General features: G+C 43.8%; 1 protein-coding gene across 1 annotated transcript in view; it reads left to right on the forward strand.

Moving 5' to 3' along the window:
- The window catches only part of ANO10 (anoctamin 10), a 226,949-nt gene extending 200,119 nt beyond the window's left edge, over window positions 1-26,830 (forward strand). The window contains exon 13 of the mRNA XM_029070173.1: window positions 25,931-26,830. Coding sequence (XP_028926006.1) covers window positions 25,931-26,008 — 78 coding nt within the window. The 3' untranslated portion in view covers window positions 26,009-26,830. The remainder of the gene's footprint in view (window positions 1-25,930) is intronic.
- The last annotated feature ends 216 nt before the right edge of the window (window positions 26,831-27,046 follow it).

Raw genomic sequence — 27,046 nt, forward strand, 5'->3', positions numbered from 1 at the left:
AGTGACTACTTGCAGGAGAGAGCAGTGAATGAAATTGCTCTTTTGATTGGTGAATATCTAGTCATTTGGGAGTTGACAGGCTGTCAGTAAGGCTCTATGGCTCTGTGGCAACTTTGCATACTAAAGCAGGGTGCCAGCTCATAGGAGACTGCTCCAGAGGCTCAGGGAGGAAGAATCCGACCCAAGAACTAATTTAGCAAAAGCTCCACGTTGTCAACATTTTAAACATTTGATTAAAAGAAATATAAATTAAACTAAAGACTGTTCCAGGTGATGAAAGAATGTGTTTGCAGAAGTACTTGTGTTGCATGAGTTGTTTCTCACACGGCATGACAGACAAATCTTCTGACTTCATTTGAAGCTCTTTTGCTCTCTGGGTCATAAATGAACCTCAGTTGCACTGTAACTGTTGACCATGGCAGTGGATCCTATTGAATATAATGTCAGGAAGATGAGTGGGCTGGGGAAAGTTTGGTGAACAATGCAAAGTTATAAAAGGGTGCAGACTATTGCCTGGGTCGTCATTTTTCCCATTTGGGTATGTAACCATTTCTTTCATTTAAGTAGTCATTCAGTCATTCATTCAGTCATATTTATTGAGCGCTTAATGTGTGTAGAGCACTGTACTTAGAGCTTGAGAGTGTACAATACGACAAACAGACACATTTCCTGCTCACAACGAGCTTATAGTCTTGGGGGGTGAGACAGTTATCAATACAAATAAATATACAGATATGTACTTAAGTGCTGTGGTGCTGGAAGGGGGGACAAGCAAAGGGAGCAAGTCAGAGTGACGCAGAAAGAAATGGGAGATGAGGAAAGGTGGGGCTTAGTGTGGGAAGGCCTCTTGGAGGAGATATGCCTTTTAATCAGCGTCTTGAAGCTTCCATAGAAATTCAGGCTGTCAGTGATATTTATTGAGTGCTCACTGAATGCTTGGGAGAATACAGTATAGCAGACTTGGTGTACACATTCCCTATCTTCAAGTATCTCATGGTTTAGAGGGGAGACAGACATTAGTATAGGTAAATTTCAGATACTAAAAGGGGCTGAGAGTGGGGTAAATACCAAGTGCTCAAGGGATACAGATCAAAGTGCACAGGCAAAACAGAAGTTGAGAGGGAGTTGGGAAAAAGAGGGCTTAATCAGGTGTGGCCTCGTGGAGATGTGACCTTAGTCTTCAGAGGTGGGGAGAGTGGTGTTTTGGTGTATCTGGATGGGGGAGGGAGTTCCAGCCCAGAGGGAGGGCATGGAAGGGAGTTGGTGGTGAGATAGACAAGATCAAGGCACTGTGAGCAAGCTGAAACTAAAGGATTGAAATGAGAGAGCTGGGCTGTAGTAGATCAGTGAGGTAAGGAGGCAAGCTGATTGAGTGCTTTAAAGCCGAGGGTAAGGAGTTTTTATTTGCTGCCAAGGTGGATTGGACAGCCACACTGGAGCTTCTTGAGGAGTGGGGAGAAGTGTACTGAAAGTGGATTTTTTTGTGGGTAGCGGAGTGGGCTGTGGACTGTGGTTGGAAGAGACAGAAGACAGGGAGATCAGCAAGAAGGCTAATGCAGTAGTCAAGATGGGATAGGATAAGTGCTTGGATCAGCTCTGTAACAGTTTGGATGGAGAAGAAAGGGCAGATTTTACATGATCAGGATCTAAACCAGTTCTCATTCATTTTGGAACTATCATGTTTTCCCTTTTTTAAAACTGATTTTATAGATTATAGTTGGAGTGGGATCAAAATCCCTGCCTCTAAAAAAAAAACCAAACAGCCCCAAACCAATCCTGCTTCTCCCAACAGCACTAACAACTGAAATGCTAGAAAATTCATACCCCTATAAGTAAATCTGTAACAAAGAACCATGCTACATTTAGAGACACTTATAGCTGTACTTCCAAAGTTCACTTCTCATCTACCATAGGTAAAATTGTTTGAGAAAAGCAACAATGAACGCACTTGTGGAAACTCTGTTATGTCCAGAAATCTTCCTAACAAACACCCAAGACACCCAAGGAAGAAATCAGGAGAATATCCACCTAGCCCCAACGATGAAACTTGGTTTTTGCCACATGAAGTGTAAAATATGTGGCAGGTGAAGTGAAAAAAACTTTTTGAACATTATATAGTCTCTGATTAGATAGTAGGACTTCCCACTGTCATGGGAGTACAAGACTATGAAATGTTTACTTTAAATTATAATGTCTTAGTCCTATTGTAGGAAAAGCATACTGTACCCTACTGCTTAACTACAATGTTAGATTTTTTTTAAGTTATGCCTAATCTATCATTTTTTCAAGATAAATGGTTTCTTTTGGAATTTCAGGGTCCTGGCCTGAAATATGAATATTTCTGTAAACAGTGGGATCCACATAGCTGCCTTCTGGGTTTGAAAATGATGCTATTGATTAGTGAGATTTTTGTGCTTAGTCTACTATTAGTCTGCTTAATCTGTAGGTAGTTTTTCCTTCAGTTTTTATTCCCATTGGAATCAATCAATCCATGTTATTTATCGGGTACTTACTGCATGCACTGCGGTACTGCACTGTACTGAGCCCTTGGGAGAGTACAATGCTATAGAGTTCATGATCCCTGCTGACAAGGAGCATACAGTCTAGTAGGGAAGACAGGAATTGAAATAAGTTACAGATAGATGGCTTTTCAGCTCTTGTAACTCTCCAGTATACGAACTGGTAAAGATATTTTCTCTCTAGAATTGATTGCCTGGCCCAGGCTTGCTGATCTTTCCAAGTGATCATACCTTGCATAATTTCCTTTCTGATCTCCCAACTTCCTGTCTCTCCCCACTTCAGTCTAAACTTCACGTTGCTGCCCGGATTATCTTTCTACAGAAACGTTCTGGGCATATCACCCCCCTCCTCAAAAATCTCCACTGGTTGCCTATCAACCTTCATATGAAGCAAAAACTCCTAACTATTGACTTCAAAGCTCTCCATCACCTTGGCCTCTCCTACCTCACCTCCCTTCTCTCCTTCTACAGCCCAGTCCGCACTCTCTGCTCCTCCTCACTGTGCCTCGTTCCCGCCTGTCCCGACATCTACCCCTGGCCCACGTCCCACCTCGGGCCTGAAATGTCCTCCCTCCTCACATCTGCCAAACTAGCACATTTCCCCCTTCAAAGCCCTACTGAGAGCTCACCTCCTCCAGGAGGCCTTCCCAGACTGACCCCCCCCCCTTTTCCTCTGCTCCTCCTCCCCTCCCCATCGCTGTGACTCCCTCAGCTCTACCCCCCACAGCACTTGCGTATATATGTACATATTTATTATTCTATTTATTCTATTAATGATGTGCATATATCTATAATTCTATTTATACTGTTGCTATTGATGCTCTGAATTCCGTCACTCAACTGACCTCTCAGTCTCTCATGTTCAATCTTCATCTAATAGTGTTCACCCACGGGTTCCCGTTGCAAGTTGTCTTGCACAGGACACTGTTTATTCCCCCCAGCTGCCAAAGGGTGGTTAAGGAATGTAGTGGGAGCACCCTCACTGGAGATCTTTAAGAGTAGGAGGATCAGTCCTCCTGGATGAAATAGAGAAACCCTGCCCCTAACTTCTCTTTGTTCCCTCTTGGTGTAGCAGACAGTGAAGGAGCCTAAATTAGCTCAGACTTGGTATAATAATGTTGGTATTTGTTAAGCACTTACTATGTGCAGGGCACTGTTCTAAGCGCTGGGTAGATACAAAGTAATCAGGTTGTCCCACGTGAGGCTCACAGTCTTAATCCCCATTTTACAGATGAGGGAACTGAGGCACAGAGAAGTTAAGTGACTTGCCCACAGTCACACAGCTGACAAGCGGCGGAGCTGGGATTCGAACCCATGACCTCTGACTCCAAAGCCCGTGCTCTTTTCACTGAGCCACGTGGTATGGAGCCCTTGCATGTAGTTGTAGAAGAATCCCAGCCTGCCACCCTAAATGCACTACAGAACTGGGAAGCAGCATGACCTAGTGGATAGAGCACGGGCCTAGGAGTCAAAACGAACCGAGTTCTAATCCCACCTCTACCACTTGTCTGCTCTGTGACCTTGGGCAAGTCACTTAACCTCTCTGTACCTGAGCTACCTCATCTGTAAAATGGGGATTAAGACAGTGAGCCCCATGTTGGGCAGGGATTATATCTATCCCAACGCTTAGAACAGTGCTTGACACATAGCAAGCACTTGACAACTATTATTATAATGATTATTAGTGGTGACACTGCCCAGTTGGAAACAGGTCTTGGTGGGGAGGTAAGCATCCGCAGCCCTCCTACGGCTGTGGCAGCAGAATCAGGAAGAGGCCAACAGTGATGAGGCAGCTTGACTGCAGGACTCGGTTTTGAAAAAGACCATTTGCAGAGCTCCCAACAGACAACCTCAGAACTGCTCCCCCTCTCCACAAAACAAGAATATCTGAGATCGACATCTGTGGAAAGTCGTTGGCATAGTGGATAGAGCATGGGCCTGGGAGTCAGAAGGTCATGGGTTCTAATCCCGCCTTCACCGCTGTCTGCTCTGTTACCTTGGGCAATCACTTCACTTCTCTGTGCCTCAGCTACCTCATCTGTTAAATGGGAATTGAGACTGTGAGCCCCATGTGGGACATGGACTGTGTCCAACCCAATTTGCTCAGCGCTCAGAACCGTGCTTAGCTCAAAGTAAGTGCTTAAAAATGCAATAATTATTATTATTCTTTGGCAGAGATTGTCCAAGAGCTGGAGAAAAATGTGTCCTCCAACTTTTCTCCAGTATGAACTTTTCCTTCAAATCAGTTAAGGTAACCAGCCCTCCCAGTCTCCCCACAAGCTTGAGTGCCTAATTTGGGCACTTCAGACACTCCTGTGAACACTGAGTTTTTTTTTTTTTCCTTCTGAGCTTGGCCTGCTCTTCCTTGAAGGCTTCTTTTTCTTTGCCACTGAGTGCAGTGACAAGACTCATCTCAGCATTCAAGAGTTAAAGACCAAAAGAAAACATCTCTTGTTCATTTGAAAGGGATTACTTTCTCTTAAAAAACCCAAAGTGGAAGAATACCACTCATTGAGCAGTTCTTAGAAGAGTTATACTGCCTAAATAGCTTTCTCACAGGGGATAAATAGCTCTTCTCAGAACCTAACAAAGAATCTGTTGTGCCATCCCACTGCAGGGTCAATAAGGATTCAGCAAGTACATAGCCTTCAGGACATTCAATGGAATTGCACAAAGAACATTGTGAGAAATCACAGAAACCCAATGAAGAGTTCTTCTATAAGTTGCTCTTTTAAGTGATCAAGACTTCTAAAAGTATCTTCCCATGCCTAGCGTATCTAAAAGCAGAAATTGGGACTGTAACGAGTGCTGGTGTAAAGGGAGAAAATCAGAGCTACCCGGAGCCATCTTGAATGAAAACAAAAATATAGCCAGTGATTCAATTGCAGAGAGAAAAGAAATACAGGTTTTATAGATTCTGCCAATGGAGTATAATGATTGATCAAACTCAACTTTTATTGAGCCAGTATTGAAGGCTACCTGTTAGGAAAAATAACTTCAACTATTTTTTCTTGAATCACCCTTCACTCAGGCCTACCTTTCGGGCACTGAGGGTTGCAGCCATGTCTGAAGAGATATTTCCTGGCTCTGTGTGTAACACTAGTTCCCAGAGACACCAGAGATTCTAGTCCTAACTCCCCTCCCCAACTCAAGGAACACCCAAGTGCTTCCAGGCCCAAGTGCAGGGCTAACTGAAGAAAGAAAGACATTGGCTGCCCCAAAGCAAGAAAAAAAAAACTGTCAGCCCCTCCCATTCTGCTTGATGTGATAAGAAAGACCTTCCCAATTTAGGGGCCCCTGAACTCCCACCTCCCCTTGATCCAGAGCCATTGTGCTTCCCTTCCAGGTCCTTGTTAACATGGAAGCTGCATCTGACACCAGGGAAGGGCACTTCCAAAGTGCAAATTATAGTTTTCATATCTGTAAATGGAGATTTAATGCCTATTCTCCCTCCTACTTAGACTGCAAGCCCCGGGTAGGTCAGGGACCTGATTATCTCCTATCTACCTCAGTACTTAGTACAGTTCTTGGCACATAATGAGCACTTAACAGATACTATTAGAAAAGTAGAGGTGGTGGTTTGCACTGACCCATTTACACACTGTCACCAGTTCCCCTTGGGCCCAGCAGCACAGTAATGCAAGGCAGTTGGTAGGACAAACAAGTTCTAACTGTGGCCAGAGAACAGACTATCCTTGTGACATTTACAGCAGCAAACAACACTGTGCCCTCATTCACTTAGTAATGCCATCACCAAGTTCATTACCCAGAGCACACAGTCCCAGTGTAACCCGGAAAGGTTCCATGTCCTGGCCATTCCACTGCATACTTTAAATGAGCCACAAAGGTACGATCAACAGGTCAGATAATAATAATGATGGTATTTGTTAAACGCTTATTATGTGCCAAGCACTGTTCTCTGCTGACAGTCCTTCACTCTGACATGCTTAAATCAGCTTTGGGGCAGTCGAAATGAACTCCTCTCAAGTGTGGTACTAAGGAATGCCAAGTTTAGAGGAGAAAATAATTGCATGATTGAATGCTGCAGCTACTATATATGGCATTAAAGGCTTGAGTGATAGACAGTGTAGTTGGGTTCCCACCCATTTAAGTGATCTTTTAGGTCATGAATGAAAGGAAATTAATTATGTTAATCAATGCATTTTTGCACGTCCTGCAATCAATTATTCTCTCATTGTTGTGGTACAATACGGTAGTAAATCCCATCTGGTTTTTAACTGCTTTTCTAGATAATGTTCAGTTTCAATTTGTCATCTTCATGTAGGAAACTGGGCTTCATTTTCACCTTTAGCTAGTTTTCTTGGCGTCCAACAAAGACAAAAGCTAAAAGACTACAAAAATACTTTAACCTAATTTTCTCCATGATGACGTCTTTTTTCTGGACTTAAAAAAAAATCCTTTTAGCCTTCAAATTTCAAACTGCCTTTGTCCTCTAAAGGTGGTTATTTTTATCGTACCTTAGAATGTGCTTTTTTTTGCTTCAAAAGATGTTTGCAAATCATCACAGATACAGAAATTCTTGTGACCGTGAAAATTACTGTTGACCCTCCTGGAATTACAATATGACCCAGAGTAATAGCTAGTGACATGTCACCAGGGAAGCAAAAATAAGAAGCCACATCTAGTCTGTGGATTGCAAATTAATGGCTTTAATGGTTTTGAGTAGCTCCCTCTGGACCCTCTGTTGCCCAAGCTGTTTCTCCCAAAATTAAATACCTAAAGGAGCAGGTGTCTGCCAAGGTGATGGCCAGCCACAGGTCAGAAAAAATGGATCCCAAGATACATGTGATGTATCAAATGCATATTGGTGCTATTTTGCAGAATTCTTTCATAGCCAAGAACATTTCTCTGGAGCACACTCGACCCACCCAATTTGTTCCCGTGTCATCATATAACCTACCTAGATTGATGTGAACTTAAGTTCCCTCTCTGAGCCATGGAAGTCAGCGGAAGGAGCTAAAAATTGAGTGATAGTTTTGTTAGGTAAGAATTGTCTCTATTTATGGCCCAATTATACTTTCCAAACACTTAGTACAGTGTTCTGCACACAGTAAGCGTGCAATAAATATGATTGAATGAATGAATGTTGTTGGCTTTCCACTCATTTAGGTGAGCTTTTAGGTTGTGAACAAAAGGAGGCTGAGCACTAAAAATTCAAATATTGGATGTGAAAGTGCCCAGTTCCATACTGGTCAGGGACCCAGATTGTCCACTGTAGAACTGGATAACTGGCCACTGTGGTGCTTGTTCTAAGACTCAGGGGCAGAACTGCATGAAGGTAAGCCTGCCTGAAACAGACTCTAACCCTACCGAGGTTGGTCCTGAAGGGGCGAAGGAAACTGGCCCTATTTCCACAAGTTTGGGGGCAGTCTAAGTAGTTGAAGGTAGCCTTCCCCACCCACTCCAATTCTTACAAATGGAAAGAGACCAGGCTTGGAGCCAAGGTGGTGACTTCACCTCTTATCTTGTGCCACCAGGAAGGAGGTGGTGAGTGTGCCACACTTTTCCTGGTCTTCACAGTTGAGTGAGGCATGGGCATAAAAATGAGCTGGGCACAGAACTGTCCACTAACTTCATCCCTTCTCTGTCTGCTTTCCCCCTCTTTTACCTTTCCTTTCCCCACCCTACCTCTTCCCTCTTCCATTTCCCTTTCTTTCCCCTTTCCCTCATGTGTTGTCTATCTTTTCCAACCCCTGTCCCCTCATAACTCCACTCCCAAATTTGATCCCATGCTCAAAATGCAAAGTTGGCATCCCTAGCCTAAGAGTACTGCAATTGGTCTTGCAGACCATTCATGTAAAAATGTAAATTCAACTACAAATGTGAAAAAGCTGCAACAGTAGTGATATAATCAGTCCTCATTGTTTACGAAGTTCCCTTTTCTTTGTTATGTAATTCTTCCTTGGGTGTGTTTCTGCTGAGGAAGGCTTTGTTTGGAAATAGTTGAACTTTCATCATATCGGTATATTATACCTAGTGACTCCCATTTTTGATTTCCTGGTAATGTTTTTTTTTTTCCAAGTGAATTGTCATTACAGTAGTGGGTCATTTCCCCTTTGCACCGGAAGTGCTATTTCTTTCATTGGCCATATAGTACGTAAGGAAAGTAAACTGGCTTTGTTTAGGAGATGGAGGAAGTTCTGGCTACTGATACCAATGAATGTATGTTAGCATTTAGTATCCAGTAAGAAGTGGTCTTTTTTTTTGTCGTAGGCAAACAGTTAAAGAATCTGATTTATTATAGAATTGCTGATGGACTTCATCTGTTCCCTTTTGATAGTTTTCAAAATTTTCCATTAAGCCTAATTAAACGAGAAATTACTCCCCTGATTTTTTTGGGTATACTTATCAGATGTGCGAGGCTCATGGGGCAAAAAATAGATTTTTACCACTCGTTAAGATCTTGTAATTATTTCTACTGTCCAGGCTTGTTTATTTGATTTGTCCTAAAGGACCCATGAAAATATTAGTTTTCTGCCACTTCCTAACATCACATAAATGCACAGAGAATTAACTAAGTGCTCCACTGTCTAATGTAAAATCATTTTTCCAAGGCAAGGTCATGACTCTTGAAACATTTCAAATTACCTTATAAAGGAACTAATTTATTATAGTAGACTAAAATATCCATATAAAATGAGTTTTGCAAGAGGATTCACTAAAAGATTATTGCACAAAATGCAGGCTTATTTTTCGGTTCTGTCTTTGTTATGTGAGTGGTAAACACTATATTAATAGGTGTTGAATTAGTATGCTTTTGAATATTTAGTTTTATCTGTTGGATCAATTTGCCCCTCTTTCAGAAGTAATCCTTCTTGCCGAAACAAGAGATAGCATGGTGGCAGCAAATTAAATATGTCTATAAATAGTGTGGGCATGCTGCATTTTGGGTTTTTGGTTTGACGAAGTGTTGGCACCTATTCTATTTTCATCCTTGACCTTTTCTTTAGAAATTAGAAGGAAAAAGATGTGTAGAACACCCATCACCTAAGCAACGTATAAAATTATCTCCTAATTTCAGAGACAGGCAATCAGCCAAATTCCTTTATTAGCCTCTCAGTTTTAGTGAACCCGTTCATTTAGAAGTTAGGCAAGGAATGGTGCAAAGGACACTGCTTATGTGCTTTCCCGCACACAGGGAAGGAAAATGGTGGGATCTGGCAAAATATTTTAGTGTGCAAGCGCAAGATGGGGAGCACTTTGCCACATAACTACTTGTGAAAGAAATGGCTTACGATGTTCATCAGCATGAGGTTTTCAAATTACATCGACGGCTGGATTTTCCCTTCCTGTGAAGAAAAAAAAATGTGGTGTCCCAAACTGTTTATATATAGATCTATAACATTGAAAACATTGTCATAGAGAGAGGTTCTACCCATTGTGTGCATTTATTTGCCAATGAACCTTATTCCTCTAAGACCAGAATCACATCCAATTTAAGATTTAAAGTGAAAAGGGAAAGTTTGGTAACCCACAGATGTGTCCCCTGTGTGATGGTAGGCCACATCATGAAACCACTACAGGTAGTTTCAATGGGCAGACTGTTTCTTCTCACAGAGAAGAGCCTTGCACTTACTTAACAGAGAGAGTAAATTACACTTCATCCCTTCAGGGAATGGCCTTTCCCAGACAGGATTATAGTTCTTGGCGGAGTTACAAGTGGGAGTGCACCTGGTACAGACCACAAATCTATAGAAGGCGTCTGAGACCATCCCGATCTCTGTAAACTGCCGCAACTCAACACTGACCATCTTCTGAATGGATTTCGGGAGAAAACGTGCAGATCAAGCATACCCAAAAATCTAGAATTGGCTGTTCCTACTGAGTGATCTGGGTAAATTTACCTATCAGTAATTTATTTAAAAAGAGACAAGGGCACAATCTCAAAATCACATGCATAATTGAAAGAAATTAAATACAAAAATTGGTCAGGCTGCCCTCTTCCCTCACCCCCTGACTAATTTGAAATAGGCTTCTCTGAAGAGAGAAAAGAAAAATCTCAAACAAGGTTGTTTGGCTGTCATTAATCCCATTGGCAAATTTTCATGGGCTGCTTACCTTTATCTTATGCCTAGTCAACACTATTTTGTTGTTCGCTCATATGCTGTTTGCCTCTCACTCAGAGTATACAGGCTGTAGAAAAATAATGAAGTAACAATAATAATAATAATACTATTTGTCAACCACTTACTACATGTCAGGCCCTGTTCTAAGCGCTGGGGTAGGTACAAGGTAATCGGGTTGGACACAGTTCCTGTCCCACCTGGGGCTCACAGACTTAATCCCCATTTTACAGATGAGGGAACTGAGCCACAGAAAAGTTAAGTGATTTGCCCAAGGTCACACAGCAGACAAGTAGAGGATCCAGGATTAGAACCCATGACCTTCGGACTCCCAAGCCTGTGCTCTATCCACTAGGCCATGCTGCTTAATGGTGTGAAAAACATTCAATAACAATACTACTAATGCTCCCTGGCACTCTAGGAATTTTCTAATAGCTCTGAAAAAAAAAAAAACCCAACAAAAAAATGAAGTGAATAAGAGACTGAATTTCTACTAAGAGTCTTTTGCACATTTCCAGTAAAAAAAAAAAATTGGCTTGATGAGTTCCACCTTTCACAGAACCACATAACTAGAATCTTCAGAGGTGAACCTTTATTCCAGCCACTGGGATGGGTTCCAGTTGTAGGAGATTCTTTAGGAAACCCAGATGCCGGAATTCACACAAGCAGCCACAAGAGCATGGCAAGAGGCTTGAAAAGAATGAAAGGTCAAGTTAACATGTATGATACAAGCCAACAGTTCAGCAAATACAAAAAGGGAATATTAAAGTCAATGGTTAGGGAATATTGACCAGTGAAAAGGATTCCATTTTGGTTTCCAGCGAGGTATGTTGTAAATTTCACCACCTGATTGAGGAAATTGGGAAAGGCCACAGGGGAGCAGATCCTGTTCTCAAACTTGGTGCTGTTTGAAATGGCTTCTGTGTCCATCAGGATGTAGAGTGCAGTCATTCGTCTGCTTGCGTCACTTTCCCTTTTCCTTTACCATCTTTCAGAACTGTGTGAATCATAATATTGAACGACATATAATGATTTTTCAAGTCCAAAACTTCAGAGTCCACTGTGGCTAATCAAAAATAGTTGGCTCCCTTGCCTGAGAGCATTGAGATCGATTTTATGTCCATGTGATTGTAAATGGGGCTTAGAGCCTCACTGAGCCCCTGACTTCTTAGAGAACCTTATGGTCTCCGAATACCTAGGAGGTTTCATTTGGGAATTCCTCTAAGATCTGCTTTTGGAAGGTTTGCCCTGAAACCCAATGCCAAGTAATCAAAATAAAGTGCTTATTAAGTTAATCACCAGTGCCAGCTCCAATGAAGGGCCGGGGTGCGGGGGGGAGGGGAGGTCTGCAAGCTCTCACATGTTTAAGGGTCTGCCTGCTGGACTCAGTGCCAGGCCGCACAGTTGGCAGCTCTCCCCATCCTTGTCCCTCAGGCTTGTTTGGTTCCAGCTTCCGTGTCCAACTGTCTCCTGTCCTCTCCAGAAGCTCTACCTTCTCCTCTGCTGCTGCTCTGATTGTGTAGCAGCCGAGGTCAGGCTTTATCCTCCTCCTCCTTGCCATCTTTTTCCTATTTCTCCTCCTCCTTCTCCTCCAGAGCCTAGCTGCAACAGGAGCCCAAGCAGAGAGGAAGCTTTTTGCTCCATTACAGCAAGGTCACTATTAATGACCTAATTTGTATGATCCTGGTTAGAACTAAAAAGGGTAAAGCATTTTCTTTAATAGCTCAGCTTAGTATTGCATCATTGGTATTCACTCTTAAAAATCTACAAAATTCTATAATTGGCAGGCATACATGGACATCTTAAAGTCACATTTGTCTTACAGATATTTAGAAAAACTTGAAATGTGTGGTGATGAATAGAAACAACTCTTTCTAATTCTTTCTGCATCATCTGGTGCATTATTCATTGTTATTTAATCATTTACTCCTGATTTTTTTGTGTTTGTGTTCAGTCATGTTTATCAATGCGATCATTTAAAAATCTAAATGAAATCCCCATTGCCAGGTTAAACATTAATTCTTATAAACTGTATTATGATAATGTTGAGTTCTACTTAGAGTAACTTTCTTGTGCCAGTTGAGTCCCACCTGGCCTAACCAAGACGACATCAAAATAACCATTCCAGGTTGTTCCTGTTAACTTACATGATGGCAGCTTAAAATTATTTTTAAAATTATTTCTTTTTTTGGTGTTTATCTAGAATGGGATGTTTTGATATATTGCTAAAATTATGAGCCAATTCTCAGAGTCAGCAAAAAATTATGGATTGGCAAACTCTAGGAGACTGTACCAGGCCACACCTGAAAAACCCAATATTCAACCAAAGATCTACATTGGCAACAGAACTGAAAGCCGTCACCAGATCTTGTCATGGAGACAGAACACTGCTTAATGACAGAGAGGTAGAAAAGTGAATCAGAAGGGGCTAGCAAGTCCTCTGGAGGATTTACAATCGGTAAGACCAACAGATGTGCAAAATTAACAATCAGTGGTCTTTATTGAGCACTTACTGTGTGCAAGGAAGTGTACTAAATCCTTGGGGGAATATGATACAACAGAGTTGGTAGACACAGTTCCCACCCTCAAGGAGTGTATAATCTTAGAGCGGGAAACAGACACTAAAATATATTACAGACAGAGGAAGGGACAGAATGTAAAGATATGTACATAAGTGCTGTGGGACTGGGGGTGGGTGAATATACAAAGTGCTTAAGAGATCCAGATCCAAGTGCATAGGCAATGCAGAAGGGAGGGTGAATAAAGCATTACGAGTCAGAGTAGTGTTCAATTTTATGGCCCTGAGATTTAAATATAGCAGAGTTGAGCCGACCATATTAAACTTCTAGAGTACTTCCACCACAGCCATGAATGAATGAGTGGAAAGGGAAGGGAAGAGAGGCTGCACCATGGTGTAATCCAGTTTTTGGAAATAGATAAAATCCTTTTTTTGTAAGTAATTTATTCTAACCCAGATTGAGAAACCAAACATGAAGTAGTACATTTCAGTTTGAAGTATTCAAAAGTAGTCATAGGGGTAGTTATTATTAAACTGATCCAGGGATAGCCAATATTGTACATCCTTGAAGGAAACAATTGCTCAGCTCCAGCTTCTAAAGTGCTCTACCATTGTTTGATCAAATTACTGGATCCTCTGAACCTGGTAATTCAGTGACATTCCCCCACCCCTCCCTTTGCGGTTAAATTAATGGGGGTTTAATGTATTTTTCCATGCCCATTTGATTTTGTTTTAGATAGAATAGCTAAGTGAATGGTTAGTATTGTTTTTTCAGTGGTAGATTGCACCAGTGATTTTCTCATCCACTTTGGGAATCTCCTCAGTCACTGATATTTGACTTTCATTGTGACAGTGAGTCTGAGATGGCAGAGATGAATTTCAGTGAATGGTGAACAAATTGCTAGTCATCTTTCATTTACCTTGAAAAGACATTAAGCCTGCTGTACTCAGAAACACTTGTCCTTGGGGTCAAAAACCAGACCTAAGCCAGGTTCCCTTATTATGATAATAATAATAACAATAATAATAATTGTGACATTTGATAAGCACTTACTATGTGCCAGGCCTGTCCTGGGCTGGACTCAAGCTAATCAGGTAAGACACAATCCCTGTCCCACGTGGGGCTCACTGTCTTACGCGACCTAGTGGATAGAGCACGGGCTTGGGAGTCAGAAGTCATGGGTTCGAATTCCTGCTCTGCCACTTGTCAGCTGCGTGACTTTGGGCAAGTCATTCAACTTCTCTGGGCCTCAGTTCCCTCATCTGTAAAATGGTGATTAAGACTGTGAGACCCACGTGGGACAACCTGTTAACCTTGTATCTACCCCAGTGCTTAGAACAGTGCTTGGCACATAGTAAGCACTTAACAAATACTATCATTATTATTATTATTATTAATCCCCATTTTACAGATGAAGTAACTGAGGCACACAGAAGTGAAATGAGTTGCCCAAGGTCACATGGCATAAAATTAGCAGAGCCAGAATTAGAACCAAAGTCCTTCTAACTCACAGGCCAGTGCCTTCTCCTCTAGGCCATGCTGTTTCCTGGTAGCCACCAATACTCAATAGGTTCAACTTCCAAAACTCCCAGAGAAGCAGCATATTGCCTAGTGGATGGAGTATGGGCCTGGGACTCAGTAGGACCTGGGTTTTAATTCTGGCTCTGCCGCTTTTATGCTGTGTGACCTTGGGCAAGTCATTTCACTTCTCTGTTCCTCAGTTTCCTCATCTGTAAAATGGGAATTAAGACGGTGAGCCTCATGTGAGACATGGACTGTCTCCAACCCAATTTGGACACTGTGTCTACCCCAGCACTTAGTACAGTGCCTAGCACATAGTAAGCACTTAACAAATACAATTTTTTTTAAAAAAGCCCCCAAATCCAAGACTAAATAGGAAGGAAGCTTCTGGGGCTACGAGTTTGGAAATACAGTCTTGCCACAGATCAGGTGCCCCAAAACTAGACTCAGGAGAGGAGGCCAAGAACTTCATTTCACTTTTTCCAAAACTGCCCAGAAGAATTTCCTGGCAGCAAGTGATGAAGCAGCATGGGGGAGACAATTGCTGATCTTCAGAGGTTTCCCCTACATTCCAGTTCCCTTTAGACTGTAAACTCATTGTGGGCAGGAAGCAGGTCTCCCAATTCTGCTGTAATGTACTCTCCCAAGCACTTAATACAGTGCTGTGCACATAGTAAGCATTCAAAATATACTACTGATTGCTGGGTAGGGAAGGACTCGGCTGGGACCCCACCAATTACCCACCCAATGCCGGAGGGACCTTCGTTCCCTGGCTCGCTTAGCATTGCTATTTTTGTCACATGAGTAGCCTCTCTAATTGATTTAATAAATCATAAATCAGTAAATCAGTCACTGGTATTTACTGAGCACTTGTGTGCAGAACACTATTCTCAGACATAATGGAGTCAGGAAAAGGCAGCTAAGTTACAGTTGGGCACCTTCTGCAGCTGGTGAAAAGGCCCCAAGGACTGAGGTGTTTTAGCAGATTTACTAAGACTGGATATGGGAAGCCAGGCTCTTAACCGATGTCTACATAGCACCAAGAAGATGGGTATTTGACAAAAATCAGGATAATTCAGGCCCCCAGCCCCAATTTTCTCTTCAGCTATTTGGGTAATCTTGACACGAATAGCTTTTTTTTTACAACATTTGTTAATGAGTTAATTTCTTACTACATGCTATGATGTACTATGAAAAGAGCAGTGTGATCATAGGCACTGTACAAAGCACAGGGAAAGATACAAGATAGGTTGGACACAGTCCATGTCCTTCGTGGGGCTCACAGTCTTAATCCAGTTTTGCAGATGAGGTAACTCAGGTACAGAGAAGTTAAGTGACTTGCCCAAAGTCACACAGCAGTCTAGTGGAGAAGTCAGGATTAGAACTCAGGTCTTTTCCCCATTTCTTCCTGTTGCCTCTAAGGAGGCCTAAGGAGCTGTCTCCAAACCACTTCACTACATTAAAGGGGGATTTCCTAGCCTATGCAAGGCAAGTCATTGAGTTTCAAGTAAGTAGCAGACCTTCCCAGGCCCCTGCTTCTTTTGCAGGCACGCAGCTGAGCAGTAGTAAACTCACCATTTCCCCTTAGCGTTTAAAGGATTTCTTAATCTCAAGCAAGAAGTCAGTGTAGGCATTTTAAGATGTGCAGCCAATTGCCCCAAATCAAAAAAATCAAGTTCAAGTAATTGTGTCAATAATACTAAAAATACTGTAGCCTTCAACTAAAAATCTATTCTAAAAAATGTTTTAGGGCTAGGATTTCAAGTGTCAGGGAAAGGGATCCATTGATTGGTTCTGGGTAGTACTTGACATGGCTGTTAAGGTTTGGAGGAGTTGAACTACTACTTGCATGATGGTCTGTGATTTGTTATGTTCTCTCTTGAGGAAATGCTCAACCCCAGTGCTAGCTACATTTCATTTCTGAATGCCAAGATACACTGAACCAGAAAACTATTTGCCCATTTTAATAAGAATAATAATAATGTTGGTATTTGTTAAGTGCTTACTATGTGCCGAGCACTGTTCTAAGGGCTAGGGTAGATACAGGGTAATCAGGTTGTCCCGCGTGAGGCTCACAGTTAATCCCCATTTTACAGATGAGGTAACTGAGGCACAGAGAAGTTAAGTGACTTGCCCACAGTCACACATCTGGCAAGTGGCAGAGCCAGGATTCGAACTCATGACCTCTGACTCCCAAGCCCGTGCTCTTTCCACTGAGCCACGCTGCTTCTTTGAGGCTGTTTGTTTAGCCAATGTACTAAATCAGTATGAGGCTGAATCTACTGTTTATGATTCCAGATGACCATAAATCACTACAGATTAGCATAATTAGAAGAAATAGAAAGAAAAAATATTCTGCAATAAGAAAATTATTCAGGATGTGAGCTATCTTTGAGAGTCATGAATTGGGTCAAATTGGCATTCCTCTTTCATTCTGGTGCCCTGATGCATTAGGGGGAGAAATCATCTGAATTAAGTCACTTGTGTTTTTAATAAGGCTTTTATTTATATCAATCAGGGACTAAAGGAAGACTAATTTCAACTCTTTGGCTAGGGCCTCCTTTTTTCCCGTAGGTTGGCTGAAGAGAAGCAGATAGTTATGCAGCTTAATACATTTAGGAAATGGTGTTGACTGTAGCCCTGTCAGAATTTTCTGTAATATTGGTATTTTCTGATAATAACTGTGGTTTGTTTAGCACTTACTCTGTGCCAAGTATGAGGTGTCAAGCCCAGTATTAATTGTGGCATGGGGGTAGAGGCAAGATAATCATGACAGGCCCAATCCCTGTCCCAGAATGAGCACGGGACCTACAGGCTTGATTCTGTTAGAGGATCTGGTCCCCGACCCTGCAATATCATTCCCCTTCCATCTCAGGACAGGTTTGGCTCGGATCTTCTTTTGTAACCAATTGTGTTTCTTTTAACTTCCAAATCTGGAGCCTTAGAAAGCATAGGGCTGGGTGAACTTACCTGTTTTATTTACCAAAGCCAGTTGTTTTAGTTGATGAGGTGTGGCAGCTAAAAATGAGTTTGCTTTGTGACTTAAGCCTGAAAACCTGCTTTCGACCCATATCTTAACCGTTCACACCCCTACTATGCCTTTAGTTGTAAACAGATGGATGGCATGAAAAGAGCAGTGTGCCAAGCCTTCTGTGCAGGAGGCTGGTCTTGGCTTCCCAGCCAGGTCCCCTAGGTTTAGAGGAAGAAGATAGGCCTCCAAATCCCCAGAAATGGGCCCAGAAAGGGTTAGTTCGACATCACTTGCCTTGCACTTTATCAGAGCGGTGTGTTTTTTTTTTTTTCCGCAAGCTGCTTTGGATTTTTAAATATTCAAGACCTGCCTGATCCTCTTAACTTGTCCCAGCCAGCAGAGCCTGTCTTCAGCTATATTATGACTGCTGTAAAGAGCTGCATGTCAGCTGCCATCAACCAAAGCAGCAGGCTTCTGAGAATGCAACAGGAAATAGAGCTGAGATCCTGTTCCTCACTGAGGCCGAGTACATAAACAAAAGGGCCTGACAGGCTCAGCCTCACTGAGGAAATTGCCATATGTTATCACCTCACACATCAGAACCGCTTGGTTAACAAGCGCTTCCTGTTCTAGTTTCCATCCCCATTTCTGCCTCCCACCCCCATCCTGCTGAGCAGGACAACAGTCCCTGAATAACCTTTCTTAAAACTCTGGCTTCTCACCCTGTTTAAAGAGAAGGCTGGTACCCTTCAATCACTTTGTCCTGTTCGAAAAGGAAAAAAACAAAAAACCAATAAAAGCAAATGAACAGTTCTGACAGAATACGGGGAAGCATTTGAGGTGGACTCAGTTGTCATGACAGCCCTGTTGAAAGTTTTTTTCCTCAGAAGGGGCCCCTTTTTAACTTGCTTTTAAACTTGGCATTGTGTGGTCAAATTAGGAGACTCTTCCCAAGGAATGCACAAGTTTGTATGTTTGGGTTTGGAAATCGACCGTGTCGGAACACATGGTTTTAAAAGGACCCTGAATCTGATTATGTGGGAAAAGGAACTGGCGGGGTTAGAACCTTGTCTTCGTTCACAGAGCTGCGTCTGTCAGCAGTCAGCATAACAGGCGATTCTTCTCTGAAAGACCTAGGGTTGGAGTGGAGGCTCAGGATGTGAGGAGGCCTGGAAAGTGACTGGGAAGGAGCCAGTCCGCAGTGGGCTGGGGTTGCACTGTCTTTCTGTCATTTCCACAAATAACACATTTCCGCAACTGAGATTGAAAATGAACAGAAAGGAGCTATCAGTCTCTGGATAAAATTTTGTCTAGCTGAAGTTAAGAAGGCTGTCTGCACAAAGGGAGGTTTATAATAGTAATTCTGTATTTCTGTCTACATCTAACATCAGTTCATAGTTTGCTAGTGCAGGTTTAATCCCACTAATCAAAAAACAACTTATTCTTTCTGAAAGAAGACCAGGAAAACTTGGCATTAACTGATATTTGGGGCCACATGTGCCATATTTTTGTAATATGTTGTTATCCCAAAGACCTGGCTTCTTATGGTAAGCTTTTTTTGGCCTCTTTGTGCTGGGCACAGACAGTGAGTGATGGGGAGTCACAGAAGGGCAGGTGAGTGCTCATGGGCTATCAGATTTGGCAGCCTGTGTTGGTAACAGCCAGTGGATTGATTGGCTGGAAATGTATTGGTTGACTGGAGACTGAGGGGAATCTGCTACTTTTATTAAACGTGAAAGCATGGCTTCAATATAGTTTATGTCCCTTTGGGGCATATGGAACTTGCTCAAAATGATTAATGTTTCATGTAGGATCTGTAGTAAAAGAATGTTGGTTCATTTGTTTTATTGCTTATAGGTCCTCTGGGGGAAGGGTAGGCTCATTTAAATGTTTTGTGGCCTAGTAAATTTGGGATATTTACAGGCATGGCACCAACTTCATGGGGGCGAAGAGGACCATTGGCCCCATAGAGTTGACACCAAATGTTGAAGCCATTAGCTGTGCCCTTCAATCATTTTGCGGGGGGACAGTGGGCAGTCCTAGCTAGCTTGCCCCTCCTCTTGGCTTTTTCTTAGGTTGCCAACTGGATCCAAGTGGCAGCTCCATCTCAGGAGGAGGGTGATGATGAGAAAGCCACTGCTATCACCTTTGTGGCTCACCCTGGAGCTGAGTATAAACAGTTTCTCTGTGAGGAGGAGCTGTTCACCAGCCTGCCATAGTCCCACCCGAACCACCAAGGCAATCTCGGGCCTCCACTGGGGAAGGGACAGGGCCCAGGGCCGCCCCGGACCTGCCGTGGCAGTGGTGTGGACCCCATGGGGCTGTATCAGGGCTGCCTTCAGACCTCCATCTCCCTGCTGCAGAGTGGAAGCGGCCAACCCGATGTAGGGGTGGAGCTCTGGAGTCACAGTGATTCAGGAAGGGGCAGAGCCGATAGCTAAGGACTTGGCCACCAGTTTCCTGGCCCCAAAACAGCTCTTGTTCAGCCCTGTGGGTGTGGGCTGCCTCTGCCACAGGGCCTCTAGAGCTCCCACTCCCATCCTTTGGGCCCCCAAGATTGCCAGAGGGGCTCGGGTAGGGATGAGGTAGTGGGCATATGCTCATTTACAAGGAGATTTGGGTCAGGGGTGGAAGAGACCAGTTGCCCCCAGTCCTTTTGCCCAGTGAGGAACAGGAAGGAAGTGGAAATGGCCAGAGGAGGGAGAGCAGGAGGAGCACAAGTTTCCTTTTCCTCCCACTTTCTTCCTCCTCCCTTCTCCTTTCTCCCTCCCTGCTTCTTCTTTCTCCCCTGACCCTTGGATCCTCTTCTCCCTTGATTTACCTTCATGCTCAGAGTGGGAAGTAGGCACCCCTGCTTGCAAGCCTGTTTTAGGATAGGCCTGACTAAATTTAATTTCTTTAACTTAAATTTTTTACATTAGGAGATCAAGGATCCACCCATGAGGATTAGATTCCCTGATCTGTTCTTTTGTATGGCAAAAATCTTGCCATATTTAGTGCTCATTTACTCTGGCTGTCCAGGGTAAGAACTGTAGAGTTGCCTGTCGGTTTGAAAACGAAACCTCTGGTGCTGAGATTGTATCCACAGGAACAGTTTGTTATTTAGCAAGGCATCTTTCCTCTAGGAGGTGCATCAGCAGTTCATGTAGAGAGCTGGCCTGAGAGAGTATGGGAACTCTTAGAAATGGAAAAGTTAGAAGATGCAAAAAACAATTCCTCAGGAGACTGGCACAGGATCTGGCAGTCCTGCTTCTCAAAATTGATGAAGCAAATCAAGCAATCTTACTGTCAGGTTGAAAAACTATCAGAGGTTGAAAATAATATAAATATAACACTACTCCCAGCATATAGGGAATTTGAAGGTCCCGTATGACTGGGCACCCATCTCTTCTGAACCAATTTTTCCAGTCACCGCTTTTCTTCTACATACTTTACTGAATTTTTTTTTTAATGGTATTTGAAAAGCACTTACCATGTGCCAGGCACTATACTAAGCTCTGGAGTAGATACAAGATAATCAGGTTAGACACAGTCCATGTCCCACATGGGGCTCACAGTCTTAATCCCTATTTTACAGATGAGGGAACAGAGACACAGAGAAGTTAAGTGATTTGCCCAGGATCATACAGGAGATAAGTGGCAGGATGGGGTTAGAATCCAGGTCTTTTGACTCCAAAGCCCCATGCTCTATCCACTAGGCCAAGCTGCTTCTCAATCCTGCTGTAAGAATGACATTTTACCAGAGCACTTTACTTGGTCACTTATTTGAATCTTCCTACTTTATATTCTAAATTCCCTCAGGAGCTCCCCTCCTCCTCCCAGTTAAATCCTAGGGGGTGGAAGAAGCCTCCTTGCTCCACTGTTTAGCTCTAGAGCCTCTATGACAAAACTCAGAGAAGATAGAGGTGTTGGAGTGGGGGAGGAGAGGGTGTTAATTGAGATACCAAAGATACAATAGATCAAAAAAAACCAACAGAAAAAATCAGGCCTAGTGAGGAGTCCCACCCTGATTTAACAAATGTGATTGAGAGAGCCTCTCCTGGCTGAAATCCAGGCAGGTGCCGCATGTCACTGCAGCACTCTTGTGCAGATTACAGTGACATAAGGCATCAGCAATCAACACTCTGTGGCAGCCATAAAGGGCGGGTTTTGTCCCCCTCCCCGCCCCAAGAAGAGCTGCAGCTGAGAAATGGAGTTTAGAAACAGAACTGGCATCCAGGCCTTCATAAGGATTGGAGTCTGGCAAAGTGTTTAAGGCCCTGGTCAAAATTGGCATAAATTTCACAGCAAGGATGTTTTAGAACTTTCTCTACGTTTATGACTTGTCTGCGTCACGAAGCCTCTTCTATCAGGGTAGCGGACTCTTCCCCCTTTCCTGCTCAGACAGCAATGTCCCATCCCCCGGCCTCCCTTTCCTTCCCTCCTCTTCCCCCCCACCGGCTCGTGTTTCTCCCTTGCTTCCCCTAGCAGGTCCTCAGGGTAGTGGGGCAGCCCGTGACTCTCTGTGGCCATTCACGTAAGGCCGGCCAGAGACTAGGGCATTTTCTCACAAACATTTTGAAGCAGAAAAATCTAATTGCCTTTCACAGACGATGGTTTTCCATCCCAGGCAGCACCCCTGCTTAACTACATCATCTGTCATCACTGATGGTATTTATTGAGCACTTCACTGTGTGCAAAGCACTGTACTAAGTGCTTGGGAGAATATCAATTAACAGTATTTATTGAGTGCTTACTTTTTGCAGAGCACTGTACTAAGTGCTTGGGAGAGTACAATATAACAGAGGTAGTAGACACATTCCCTGCCCAGTAGACATGTTCCCTGCCCACAAGAGTAATAATAATGGTATTTGTTAAGCTTTTACTATGTGCCAGGCACTATATTAAACGCTGATGTAGATACAAGAAAATGAGGTTGGACCCGGTCCCTGTCCCACATGGGGCTCACAGACTCGATTTCCATTTTACAGATAAGGTAACTGAGGCCCAGAGAAGTTAAGTGACTTGCCCAAGGTCACACAGCAGACAAGTGGTGGAGCCAGGAATAGAACCCATGACTGTCCGACTCCCAGGCTCAATCCACTCTATCCATTATGCTGTATCCACTATGCCATGCTGCTTCTCATAAGTTTACATGCAGTTGCACAGCCTTTACCAACTACTTCCAAGTCTCCGCATCTCGCTGCTTCCCAGAGGAAGGGGGGCAAGCGCCAAAGCCCTGGCAGCAGCAGGGCAAAGGACAAGACATTGCTCTGCAGCTTCAAAAGCACCAAGCAACAAAACTTCAATCTTTTGAGTGCTTCCTATGTGCAGAACACTGTGAAGCCTTTAATCACCTGCAGTTGAATTAGTAGCCACAATCCCAACCATGAAGGAGCTTAAAAAATAGTGGGGGAGACTGACACTAAAATAAATAATAGGAGGAAAAAGCAGAGGATTAGAGGGCTAGATGCTAGGCACTTCTCAGTGATGGGGGTTAGTATCCAAGTGCAGAAGTGGCAGTGGGGGATGGACGGTGGGGAGATGAGAAAGTACTTAGGGAAGACCTTCAGGGAGAGATGTGATTTCAGAAGGGCCAGGAAGATAAGAGCCGTGGTCTGCTGGATGGGAAGAGGAAGTTCTAGGTAGGTGGGAGGATGGGAACAAAAGAGCAGTGGCATGTGAGACATGAAGGAGGCCCTGCGAGTAGGTTAGCTTGAGAAGAATGAAGAGTGCGAGCTGGGGTATAGTGCAAAAGAACGAGGATAGTTTGGAGGAGGTGAGGAAAAAGCTAGTTGAGTGCATTGAAGCCGAGGGCTAGGAGTTTCTGTTCGATGTGGAGGGTGGGCAGCTGTGGGAGGATCTGAGGAATGGAAAGACATGCACAGAATGATGATGTAGAAAAATGATCTGGGCAATGGCAGAGCGAAGTATGGACTGGAAAGAGGAGAGACTGGGGAGCAGCAGGCCTGCGAAGTGGCTGCAACAGTCATCAAAAGGGATACAAGTTGTTGGCCAGCCTGGTTACTGTATGATTGGAGAGAAAGGGGCGGATTCTGGAGATGGGAAGGAAATCTGACAGGATTTGGTGACGGACCAAATTTGGGGGTTGAGAAAGAGGGAAACTTGTGGATAATTCTAGGTTGTGGGCTTGAGAGATGGGGAGGATGGTGATGTTGTATACTGTGATGGGAAAGTTCAGTGGAGGAAAGAAAGGCTTTGGGAGTGAAGAAGATTGAGTTTGGTTTTGAACATGGTGAACTTAAGGTGCCATAAATATGATTGAATGAATGAACGGAACATCCAGGTAGAGATGTCCAGGTGACAGAAGTAGATGAGAGACTGCAGAGAAGGAGAGAGGTTGGGTCTCACATTCATTCCATCATATTTATTGAGCACTTACTGTGTGGAGAACACTGTACTAAGTGCTTGGAAAGTACAATAGAGAGAGACAATCCCTTGCCCACACCCGGCTCACAGTCTAGAAAGGGGGAAACAGATATCAAAACAAGTAACCAGGCATCAATATAAATAAATGGAATTACAGATATATACATAAATACATAAATGCTATGGGGCAGGGAGAGGGGGAAGAGCAAAGGGAGCAAGTTGAGGTGACGTGGGAGGGAGGGGGAGCTGAGGAAAAGGGGAAGCTTAGTCTCGCAAGGTAGATGTGGCAGCCATCTGCTTAGAGGTGGTAGTTGAGGTCATGGGATTGGATAAACCCTCCAAGGGAGTTTATGGTAGATCAAGAATAGCAAAGGATCCGATACTGAGTCGAAGCTTTCAGAGTGAAAAAAGACTGAAAAGGATTGGCCGAGATGGTAGAAGGAGAAGCGGGAGATAACTGTCAGAAAAACCCAGTTTAGTTAGGGTTTAGGCAGGGTCAAAGGCAACTGAGTGGTTAGTAATAATAATAGTATTTCTTAAGCACTTACTATCTTATAAGCACTGTAATAAGTGCTGGCATGGATACAGTATAATCAGATCAGATACAGTCCCTGTCCCATGTGAGGCCAATCATCCTAGAGGGAGGGAGAACAGGTATTTTATCCCCATTTTACAAATGAGGAAACTGAGGCCCAGAGAAGTTGTGACTTGCCCAAGGTCACACAGTAGGCAAATGGCAGAGCTGGAACTAGAACCCAGGTACTCTGGAAGCCCAGGCTTGGGCTCTTTCCACCAGGCCGTGCTGCTCCTCGGAGTCATTCATTATTGACCTTGGAGAAAGCATTCACAGAGGCATGATGGTTGTGAAAGCCCGAGAGTAAAGAGGTAAGTGGATGAGAGGAAGTGGAGACAGTGAGTGTAAACATCCTGTTCAAGGAGGTAGGTGGATGAGAGAAAGTGGAGGCCAGGAATGACATGGAAGGAGGGAGATGGGGTGGTAGTTGGATGGTGCAGGGGGATCAAGATAAAGTTTTCTTAGAAGAGGGGAGACCTAGGCATGTTTGGAGGCAAGGGGGAAGAAACCATGGAGAGTATGAAGATGACAGTCAGAGAAGGAAGAGTGGGCACAAGTATTTCTACATAGTGTGAAGGGCTGAGGGATCTCAGTTTCAGGTAGTGATGGTAGATTTCAAAAGCAGGCAGATCTTGGCTGTCTCAGAGAGGAGGAGGAGGAGGAGGTGAGGTGGATGGTGGGCTGGGAGGTAGCTGGGATGGTGAGGGGGGGATTGGGAGAGTTCATTCATTCATTCAACTGTATTTATTGAGCACTTACTGTGTACAGAGCACTGTACTACACGCTTGGAAAGTACAATTCACCAACAAATAGAGGCAGTCACTATCCCTAGAGACAATCTGGAAGAAGTGAATGGCTCACCCCACCCCCACCCCTCCCCCCCCCGAGAGAGAGTGCAGGGCTGCCATCCTGACAGATGGGATCGATGAGAACCGCACTTGGGCACTGCGGAATCTGGGGCTCTGAGGTGGAAAATGCTCCTTTGGCTGACCAGAGGCCTCTTTCCATTCTCCCCATAGAATCTCTATTTCAGCATCCTCACGCCCACTTAGGCTGGGCCCAGGGAACCAATTTGGTTCAGTTAGAAATTGAACCATCCATTTCCTAACCCACCAGCGACACAAACGATGACTCACCGAAGCAGAGGGGAGCGGCAGTGTGAGACGAAAGGCAGCATGGCATAATTTGAACGTCATTACTTATTTTAAAAACTCATTTGTGAATGGAATAGTTTCATTGTCTCAGTGTTTCCAGCCACTTGCAGAATGGGCGGCTAGTCCAAATCAGGAGGCGAGGGGGCGGTTCATGTGGTGGAAGTCTTGTTGTTACTGCGCCTTAATCTTTCTGTGTTATTTTGTGTTTTTCCCTTACAGCAAGTGAAACTTGTTGCTGAATCCCTGAAGGAAGAATCCAGCGGAGGAGAGAGAATGAAGTCAACTGAAGGCAAATGAAATGGCGTTGTGGGGACACATGCAGGTTTCCTGATCTATGTATGCTTAGCCCATCCAGAACTGACTCTTGAAAGATTTGCACTGGGATATATATATATGTATGTATGTATGTATATATATGCTCCTCGAACACTGGGACCTCTCAAAATCTCAAAATGGAAATGGGGTTCTAAATGCAATATGCACCCTCACTGGCCCTTTCTCCTTCTGCTGAAACAATGCAGAATTCAGGGGAAAACCAAGGTCTCTACACTAGGGATTGCTAGTTAGCTGCAGCCCCATCTCCCTGTTATGCTCCAAGCCAGGGCCATTGGCTGCCATTCCCCAGACTTGTGGTCCCAGTGTTCTCCTGGTTTTTCCCAGTAGCTTCTGGCCTCTCGTCCCTATTGCCCTGTAATCTTACCGCCCATCTCAGCCCCCACCCCGCCGTGCTTATCGCGGTGAATGAATGAATCGGCAACTGCATTGAACACTTTGCTAGATTTTCTTTTTCCTTTTCCCCCAGAGGACCAATTCAAAGGGAGTTGGGTGGGAATGCATCCCATAAAGCACCTCAGTGCCTGCATTCAGTGAACTTGTTTAGAAACACAGGACTCCCACCATCCCCCAGGGTTCGCGTTTAGGGAGATGGCTCTCCAGTAAGGAAAGGGCAAGGGGCCTGGGTAGCCACTGGGGTCCCCATTACCACACTGGGGGAATTTCTGCACTTGGCAATAATTTTAAATACCTCTTCATTGGTTCTTTATCACCACCTGTTAACAGAGTATCTTGGGAATTAAAAATGACAGCAAGAGCTATTAAAGGCAAAGGTGTGTAACTTTAGCCACTTCTTGTTGTGTATGACTTAAAATGCCTCTCTCTTCTGCTCACTCCAGGGAAAGAGTTAAACTATGTAACATCAATGCCCCCCCTTCCCTCTCCCACCCAAGAGCAGAATGCTAGCAAGAGCATCAGAAACCAACCATAATGGGGGGACCTTGATCAAGAAAAGAGAAAGGAAATTAGGGCAATCAAGGCACACTCCCCCCAACCTCTAAC

The sequence above is a fragment of the Ornithorhynchus anatinus genome, chromosome 8 (assembly GCF_004115215.2).
Source record: "Ornithorhynchus anatinus isolate Pmale09 chromosome 8, mOrnAna1.pri.v4, whole genome shotgun sequence".
Lineage (NCBI taxonomy): Eukaryota > Metazoa > Chordata > Mammalia > Monotremata > Ornithorhynchidae > Ornithorhynchus > Ornithorhynchus anatinus.